Here is a 9,999-nt window from a genome sequence, read left to right on the forward strand (position 1 = left end):
CCTCCAGGTGCTCCGGTTTCCTCCCACAGTCCAAAGATGTGCAGGTGGATAGGCCATGCTAAATTGCCCGTAGTGTTCAGGGAGGTGTAGATTAGAGGGATGGGTCTGGGTGGGATGCTCTGAGGTTCGGTGTGGACTTGTTGGGCCAAAGGGCCTGTTTCCACACTGTAGGCATTCGATGAAAATTAGCTGGGGGATTTGTGAAGACATCTCAGTGAAAAGCTTCAATCAGCTAAACATTCTTTATACACTGACCATTGATTAAAATAGAAAAGCAAACATTTATTGAAAAAAAATACCCACTGTGTTCAACATTATGTTTTTCAGCATAGGTAAAATAGTAAACTAGCTACTGCTGAAAGAGCACACTCCTAGCTCAACACAACAAAGCTTCAGGAGGGTAAACATAAATGAAAGATACAGGCTGCAGCTATAGGTGTCAACTTTGAGCTCTGGATGAAACTGCTCCTGAAATGCCACATTCTCAGGAGGCTGGGAAGAGAGCAGAATTCCGTCAGTAACTTTAATCGGTCCTAAAACTTTCCACACTGCTAGTCTCTTCCGCATTTACACCAAGGGAAAGAAACTTCACATAAACTGTATAAATATCCAAATATACTCTAATAGGACCTTAATCCAATTATGAACATAATCCTGTGTTGCTCACAAATCCAAATGCAGTTGTGCTGATTTAGTACCTCAGTGATTGACAAAGTTGTTGTTGCCAGGCAATGTCTGGTAGAGGTATGTGCATTTAGACAATTAAGAGTTTTCTGTCTTGCGGCCATTTGCTCCACACAACGTAGTTCCCGCTCAGTTGCAGCAACAACTCCCAGTCAGGATCTTAGATTGGGAAACTCTAGTAATAATTGTTCCGCAGTGTCCGGTTTTACTTCCATTAAGATGGCGTGGAATTTTTCCACCTAGAAGACATTAAAGGTATTGGTCAGCAATAATAAGTGAGAACTGAATGAAACATACAATAATTTCATTGAAACCTTTTCAGTGCAAATTTCTACGGTCATCTTGTTGAAGGATGCTCAGTGCTAGGGAAAGGAACACTTTTCATCTTACGCAAAACGTAAGCCACAAGCACTCTGAGATAAGGTACGATTGAATGCAGATTAAAGCTTAGTCTGAAAGGCTCCTTTAAGTATCGCAAAGTCACGTACATCAGAAATTTGATGCCCAGCAAGGCTCCCTCTACATTGTTCCATCAAGATTATTCAGATCAAATGGGCAATGATTAAAGTTGTTTTACTTCACTCTAACAATGCTCATCAGCACCAGCTTTAAAACAGCATTGCTTAAATCCCAATCTCAGACACAACACTGATCAGAATGCAGCAATTTATCTGAGCACTACTGATGTTGGGACAGCAGGAAAAAATTCAGTGAGTCTTTGCTCCTAATCATTGATCTTAACTGAGAAGTACATATAGTTGAACAAATGAAGCATTAGGCTCATTGCACTGCTCAGTAAGTAGAAATGGCCTGCTAACATTCAGCGACAAGGCTCTGTGTTGATGTCACAAATTATTAGTATCCATAAAACCAAGTGCCAACCAGAAATCTACCATTTCATGTGAGATGGTTCAAGTGCAAAGAAAAGTAATCAAAAATATCCTAGCAGTTTTACACTGAAATTAACTCTGCTAAAGATATGCATAGTCCTTGCAAAGTCAGCATCTGCTTTCACTGTTTTTCTCCTTTAGCAACAACTGACAAATTGTTGCAAAATTTTAGAGAAAACTTGTAAATGCAGGAAATATAAGGCAGATCAGAAGAGATCTAAAGAGGTTAATGCATGCAACATCCTTGAACTTGATGGGCACAAGAATTTCTACCAAAAGTATTTAATAAAATCCGGATGAATACAAGGCTGATCTGGTAACATCCAAAAAAAAAGAGATTAATGACGAAAGCGCTCCACGAAAACATTAACCCTCTTTTTCAGATCCTGATGAGCCCATGATCTGATTCCACCATTTTCTGTATTTAAGTCTGACCACTCCTGAAGAAGAGAAATAGCTGAAAATTTAACACTATTTTCTCTCTCAGTGAATAACTTGTGATGAAACAAGAACTAAGAGTAAAGATTTGCTAAACCTTCAGCAGTGCATATTAGGCTGAATGGCCTCTTCTCTGCTGTAATTTTTCTATGGTTCTAAGAGTCAGGGGTGATATTGAGAAAAACAACCAAAATGCTTTTGGGACAGAGCAACATGCAGTTATATACTCTGTATTTAATGATCTGTAGCAACTGCAAATGTTTCTGGGTCAGTTCAAATTAATGGAATTACAATACTTTATATGTATGCAAACATTATTGTTCCCTTTGCTCATCTTTTATAAATATGGACTAATGCATTTGTATAAAATTACCAAAGTGACCTCAGCATTTAAACATTTCAGCATTCAGCACATCATACAGAATGAACAAAATTCTTGCAGCAGAATATGAAAGCTCATTCATAAATCTGCAAAATTTCCCAAATACTTCTAACTGACTGATTTGGTTTTCCCTTTAACCAATGAATGTACAGCTGGAACATGGAACTTCCTTGTAGCTTCCCTATATTTCAATAATCATCTGCGTTTCCATTTTTCCTACCAAACTGAATAGTTATAATTTCCCCACATTATACTTCATCTGTTATCTTGATGCCAATCACTTAACCAACCCATATCTTTTTACAATCTATTTACATCATCCTCTCAGGTTATTACCCTATTAGCATGGCATCTTCAGGAAAATTGGATTTTATGCTCAGTCTTTTCCTCTAAATTATTGATACAGATAATACATAATTTCAACAAGCTCCAGTCCTGCCTTCAATCTGTTCTGACAACTGTAGTGAAAGAGTGAAAAATCATGATATTGCTGATGAAATGTCAACAAGTTGGAACCGTAAGTCAGAGGAGGATGTCGGAAAAATAATTAAAAAGGGCAGAATTCCATAATCCCAAAGTCAGAATTCTACCAAATGGCAGAAATCTCTCATCCCTGAAGACAAGTCATACAAAAATACTCACAGCTGTGTGATACTGAGGGAGAAGGTGGCGAAAAGCAGAAGTGCACATCTCCTGGCTCAGGAACCCTTCTTTAAAGCTTTTTGACACAATCTCCTACAAGTACAACAGAGAGAATTATAGTTACCACAATGCACTGTAATGGTGCCTAACCAAAACCTAAGCAGTTACATGAACAAAGGAACTGTCAATCACACTGCAGCTAGTGGTTGGTTTATAAGCAGGAGAATCAAGAAGCAAAATTTTCAGAAGAGGTAATCTAAGTACATGTGCTCGCTCAGTGATCCCTACATGCTCAGCCTCATCCTTCCTTTCCCATTATCGATTGCAACCTCACCTCCTACAATGTACATCCTCACTTCCACCATATCCACTAATTTCCTCCATTCCCAGTACTGCTCTCACTCAATCACCTTTAGTTTCCTTTCCACCAACCCATTATCACCTCTATCTCCAGTCTGTTATGTTTCAGAGATGGTTGTGACAATGTCACTGGACTAGTAATCCAGAGGTCCAGGGCATTGCTGCCATAACACGGGTTCAAACTCTACAATGGCAGCTGCTCGAGTTTAATGTCAATGAATAAATCTGGAATATAAAGCTCAGCAATGGTAATCATAAAACTACCAGCAATTGTTGGAAAAGGCCTTTTCTTCTAAAAGGAAGAAAATCTGCCATCCTTACCTGGTCCAGCCTACATGTGACTTCAGACCCACAGCAACATGGATAACTTTTAATTGGCCTTTGAAATGGCCCTAGCAAGCAGTTGGAGCAATTGTGTATGACAAATGCTGACCTTATCTGCAATGCCCACATCCCACGACAAAATTAATTTTACAAAAACTAAGAAAGCCACTTTTGGAGAAAATAACTTTATACACTTCTATAAATTGCTATTTAAAGATTACAAGCATGCATTTTCTAACACCAAAACCAGAGTCTCGATTTTTAGGGGCTCCAAAGTGAGTCCTCAGTTAATATCCATGATTTCCAGATAATTAAACACAATTAGCATGCAATGTTAATTCTCTAATGTTCCCAGTATACATCCATACCTTTCCAATGTTCGTGAAGATTTCAGAAAGAAATTCACAGCAGATATCCAGGAGAATTTTCAAGTGATAGTCTCCTTCTCGCCGTTTTCCTTTCTGGGCACCAGACGTTGGAGATGGGACAGACCATTTGTCTGTGCTGGGTCTTCTTGTTCCTTCTGATGGTCTCTTCTGAGATTCCTCTGCATAGAACAAAATTCGCAGGAGCGTACCAAGCAAAGGAAGGTCTGCACCAGACATAACACAGTTGAAGAATACCACCACAAAACTAACCAAATTGACGAAGGTACACAGTGTGGGTTTAAACCAATCATACACTTTCATATTTAGCCTAATCTCCAATTCTTTTGCTAATTACCTCTGGTTACTTCTTGCCAAAGACAAGTTTGTCATTAGTCACACTATCAAAATTCTTCATTTTTAAAACTTCTCTGAACCTTCGATGCTCTAACGAGAATAATCACAGTTGCTTCAGTCTCTCCACACCACAGTATTTATCTGTGACATCATTCCCTGAGGAGATGGTGCGGAAGTAGAAACGTCACTGGAGTAGTAGCCCAGAGACCCAGCTTAATGCTCTGGGGACATGGGTTCAAATCCAACGTGGTAACTGATATAATTAATAATTCTGCAAGTAAAAGTTAGTCTCGATAATGCTGAGCATGAAGCCATTTTTGATTGTTTTAAAAACCCATACGGTTGATTAATATCCTTTAGAGAAGGAACATATTCTGGCCTATGTGTGACTTCAGACGTACTGCAATGTGGTTAACTCCTAAATGGCCTATCAAGTCATCAGTTATACCAAAACTTCAATGAAGTCTAAAGCAAAAAGGAAGGAACCAAGTTTGACTTAGAAATAGTTGTTCAGCCTCATCTTCCTCCAGTCTATATTGAGGCTTGCGGTATAGAGGTCGAGTGTTTAACGATAACAAGACAAATATAATACAAATGATTGTAAGAAATACAAGATTGTAAGAAGTCAGCAGTCAAACAGAGCTATACAGAATTGATTACCAGTCAGGTAATGACTCTACTCAAGAAGAGAACTAATAGTAATGACCTGTTCTTAGAACTATTCTTTGAGATGATAAATCTCTCCATTTGTACTTGATTTGACCACCTGATTAAAGAAACTTGTTGGCACCCACAAGATGTCAGAGTCAGATTTATTGCGCTGTTTTCTCCCACCATCACTCCCAGTACACGCTGAACTTACTCACTTCGCTCAGTCTTGATGTAATTTTCCTCCATGCATGATGCAAAGATCGCTGAAAGAACAGCCAGAGTGGAAGACAACACACTTGCCTGCTCCTCTACAATGATTTCTGGGTCATCATCCTGACAAAGATCAGTGTGAACTATGTCATACAGTAGAGTCCAGGTTGACTCTGCCTTGTCTGGAGTTCTTACTACAAGAAAAGAGATTCATTGTGAAGTCACTCTGAGGGTGAAACCTTTTGAATTTTGCTTTTCCCGAGCAAGCTGCATTGTACAAGACATCAGAAACAACTGTGCATGATTAGTGACTTGACCACACACGCCAAAACATCACAGCAACAGACTCTGACATGCTACACTTTACCCGTTTGCCTTCAAGAATAACGCATCAGCCAGAGTGTTTGCTTTTCAGAAGGTTATAGAGTCTGTGTTTAGGTTTTTGCTGAGAAATGTGTTTTTCTTTTTCTTGAAGTGTGTGTGCTTGTTTTTGACTGTGTGTTTTGATGATATTTAGAGAGAAAATCATTTATATTTCTATAGTAAATAAAAACCAAAAGAACTGCAGATGCTGTAAATCAGGAACAAAAAACAAGTTGCTGGAAAAGCTCAGCAGGTCTGGCAGCGTCTGCGGAGGAGAAAACAGAGTTAACGTTTCGGATCCAGTGACCCTTCCTCAGTCTTATATTGTGACTCAAGGGGTAGCATGAAAAGAGCAATGGTGTGCTCCTCCAACCTTAGTTGCAAAAATGCTCAAGAGGGCAGTTGTCAATAGTTGAGATAACAAGGTGTACAGCTGGATGAACACAGCCGGCCAAGCAGCATCAGAGGAGCAGGAAGGCTGACGTTTCGGGCCTAGACCCTTCTTCAGAAATAGTTGCTTTGAACACTTAAATGGACCTAAAATGATAGTATGAAATCACTTCTACAAAGTAGATTGGTTCATTCTCTTTAAATTGGTGGATTTTCATGGTCAAAGTTCTCATTTGTCAAACAAATTTCAGCTCAAAGTGACACATGTTTGCATAATGAACCCACGACACTTGGATTAACAGCAGGAAGTGTGAACACTTTTTGGGGAGGGATACTGATCAATTTGAACAAAAAGTAGAACTTTACCATTAGTAAACATTAAGAACAATGGATGAGATATGAAAGAACTGCAGATATGAAATGTTGAGAATAAGAAAGTTACCTAATGCCTGCATTCCTCCATCTGTTGTAGTGAGCAGCTGTAGTATATGTATGTAAACCTCTAACCCTTCAATACTGTCTGACCTAAAAAAAACAGCAAACAGCACAGAGGTAAAAATACACTGACCACCATCCTATGCATACAGCATAAATTACAGTTCTCTGTAAATGGATAGATTTGATCTCAGGAATACTGGTTGTTTAGTGCACAAAGTACACATCCATACTTTCTGCATACCAATTTTACTTGCATGTTATTATGTGTGATCCCATCTCACAGACCCTCCAACCTGTGATTCCCATTACCTGCAAAATCCCCTCCAAATCACTAACACTCTGACTTGGAACTATATCACTGCTGTTTTGCCCACACTGAGTCAAAATCCTGCAAATCCTTCCCTAACAGCATTGTAGGCAACCTACACCTCATGAACTGCATTATTTCAAGAAAGCTATTCACCACCGCCATCTGAAGGACAATTAGAGTAATAATTGGCCAGTAATACTCACATTCCAAGACTGAGGAAAAAAGAACCTAAATTACTGAAGTACCTGACAAAACTATCCAAACTAGTCCTGGTGAGTGGCATTTCATTATTTGCTGTCAGGACCTCCAGCTAACTGAGGCGCTTGGCTTTCTTTGTATTTGTTTCTGTGTGGGGCAACTTTTTTTTTAGTGCTGGAGAATAAATGCCCTCCACCTAAGGTACAAGCATCAAGCACTCTGAACACTCTGAAGTCCAGCAAAGATTAACTCTTGTTCCAAAACTACACCTCTGCAACAAACTAAGGACAATTCTCCACACTGCACTGATATGACATTTTACCATTTTCTAACACCAACCACTTCGTGGTCTCTTAGACACACCACCTATTCAGGACTACATAAGTTGGAGTTTTGTGCTGTGATTTCCTAAATCATTTCCAGTCAAGTTAGGAAACATTCATGCTGTAAAGCCAAGCTGCAAAATGAAAAAACTAACAGTCATCAAGAGACTCAGTCACAGATTCAGACAGCTCAGTTTTTTTTAATAACTGCTACTTAATCTAATTTTGTTTGTATTTGAATTTCCACATGATTTTATAAATTAATTTGACTAGTTATTTTAGCCTGCATTATTGTGCAATATTTTCAGTTATTGAAGTAGCCTGGAAATGTAACTAGTATCTGAAAAAAATGGCAATTTAACTGGGATAAAAGTCTCTAGAACAAGGCAAAATGTGTTTGTTAACCAAAACAAACTGCTTAAGGAACCGCTGTTAATCTATTCAGCTGAAAAATAGCAAAATATTCCAAGACTGTTACAGTACATTTTACATTGTTTGATTAGAGCTAGTATGAAAATTTTATACATCCATTACTGAGAGGGCAGACATCGCCTTGATTTATGATCTCATTTGAAAGATGGCTCTCCAACATAAGGCAACTCCTTTAATTACTACAGTTTCAGGCTAGATTTTCTGCTGAGACCCCTGGAGTGGGTTAAAAACAGATTTCTAACAATGAGAGTAGTATCATTAAGCAATGACTGAGAAGTTCCCACAGTTCAATGTAGTGCTGTATGCCTGTCTTTCAAAAAAATGCATCAGGCCACACTTCACCCTGTTTCAAATTCACTTGTGCACCCAAGTGACAACAGTCCCCACTGCCTAAACTCCATCCCCAGAGTATATAATTCATCAACTATTGGGTGGGGGGGAAACTGAAAAAGAGAAGGAAAGTTTAATAAAACAAAGAACTGTGGACGCTAAAACAAAAACAGAAATTGCCTGAGAAACTCAGCAGGTCTGGCATCGTCTGTGGAGAGAAAGCAGCGTTAACATTTCGCGTCCAGTGACCCTTCTTCAGAACTGATGGCTGCTAGGAAAAGGGTGGTATTTATGCTGATAAGGGGGATGTGGAGGGAGATAAAGGAGTGAACTGATAGGTCTGTAAGGAGCCCAGAAACAGAGAAAGACAGTTAGGCAGACAAAGGGATGGATAACAGCATGCCACAGAGCAAGAAAAGCAGATAATGGGGACCACTAGTGGATGGAAATGAGTTGGCTGTGCTGAAAGCAGCCCATGTCAAGGCCGGTGTGTGGGGGTTGGTAAAGGACATGGAAGAAGGTGGACACACTCTTAAAGTATTGAACTAGATATTGAGTCCGAAAGGCTACAGGGTCACCAAATGGAAAATGAGATACTGTTCTTCCAGCCTGTGCTTAGCCTGGCTGGAACAACGCAGCAAGCCCAAGATAGAAATGCTAGCTAGAGAACCCAGTGATGTGTTGAAATGGCAGGCTACTGCAGGTTTGAGGTCATTTTTATGGACAGAACATAGGTGTTTGGCAAAGTGGTCACCCAGTCTGTGTTTCTTCTCCTCAGTGTACAGGAGCCACAGGAGCAACAAAAACAGTACAGCAGATTGAGTGAGCTGCAGGTAAATTGCTACTTCACCTGAAAGGTGTGACTACAGCCTTGGATAGTGAGGAGAGAGGAAGTAAACAAGTAGGTGCTATACCTTCTGTGATTGCATGGAAGGTGCAATGGAGGTATAGGGAGGTGTTGCGAGTGGAGGAGAAGTGGACCAGGGTGTCCTGGAGGGAACAGTTCCTGCAAAATGCTGACAATGGAGGGCAGGGGAACGTGTGTCTGATGGTGGCATCCTGTAGGAGGTGGCAGAAATGGTGGCTTACGATCCTTCAAATCCAGATGGTAGTGGAGTGGTAAGTGAGGACGAGGGGAACCCGAACAATGTTATGGGAGGGACGAGAAGCAGTGAGGGCAGAATTGCAGGAAATGGATGAGACATGGCTGTCAACCATGGTGACAATGAACTCCAAGGTGGCATCATCAGAACAGATGTGAAGGAGACAGAGAAACTGGAAGAATGGGATGGAGTCCTTACAGGAAGCAGGATGTGAGGATGTATAGTCCAGGTAACTGTGGAAATCAGTGGGCAGCGGAAATGGAAACACATGTCAAAGAAAGGGAAGGAAAATTTCACTGGTTTACATTCACTATGAAAGAACATAAAAATAGAGCACTAACTCTCTTCCCAAAACTTACCTGAGTTGTCTGGCTGCTTCCAATAAGCAAGGGACCAATGCAGTTTCAGCTGTTTTTTCTTTTTCCGTAGTTGATGCATCAGACAACTCCTTCGACTCCACGACCCAGCTCAGCATTAGTTCCTTGTCCAAATCAAAGAGTTTATCGACCATCTCACCAATCTTCCCCAACAAATCAGCTGAATCAGAGAAAAGAAATTACCATCAACCTTAAAGCAGTGGGGTTGAGACTGATTCTGACACCCAGAAATGGTCAGTACATGCTACAGGCAGGATAGCAGTACTCATAGATCAGGGCAACACAGACCAAAGACTGATAACTGATCAAAGACTGAATACTGATAACACCATCATCCCGGAAGAAAAACAAACTTACATTTATATGATGCTTTCAATTGCCTCAGTACATTCCAGAGTGCTTCACAGCTAACTGAAATGTAACCTTTGTTTT

General features: G+C 40.1%; 1 protein-coding gene across 1 annotated transcript; it reads right to left on the reverse strand.

Moving 5' to 3' along the window:
* Positions 1-261: 261 nt before the first annotated feature.
* Positions 262-9,722, reverse strand: LOC109935868 (protein SAAL1-like). Its single transcript, XM_020534500.2, has 6 exons — positions 9,550-9,722; positions 6,499-6,581; positions 5,309-5,497; positions 4,089-4,312; positions 3,037-3,129; positions 262-923 (listed from the first exon to the last, which is right to left on the reverse strand). The coding sequence occupies exons 1-6, from the start codon at positions 9,699-9,701 to the stop codon at positions 837-839; spliced, it is 828 nt and encodes a 275-aa protein (XP_020390089.1). The 5' UTR covers positions 9,702-9,722; the 3' UTR covers positions 262-836.
* Between the last annotated feature and the right edge of the window lie 277 nt (positions 9,723-9,999).

This window comes from Rhincodon typus, chromosome 17, assembly GCF_021869965.1.
Source record: "Rhincodon typus isolate 14 chromosome 17, sRhiTyp1.1, whole genome shotgun sequence".
In the NCBI taxonomy this organism is placed as follows: domain Eukaryota; kingdom Metazoa; phylum Chordata; class Chondrichthyes; order Orectolobiformes; family Rhincodontidae; genus Rhincodon; species Rhincodon typus.

Coding starts and splice junctions, on each gene's coding strand:
- LOC109935868 (XM_020534500.2), bottom strand. CDS start 9,701: ATGGTCGATAAACTCTTTGATTTGGACAAGGAACTAATGCTGAGCTGG. Junction 6,582..9,549: donor GAAGCAGCCAGACAACTCAG/GTAAGTTTTGGG, acceptor TGTTTTTTTTAG/GTCAGACAGTATTGAAGGGT. Junction 5,498..6,498: donor TGGAGGAATGCAGGCATTAG/GTAACTTTCTTA, acceptor CTTTTCTTGTAG/TAAGAACTCCAGACAAGGCA.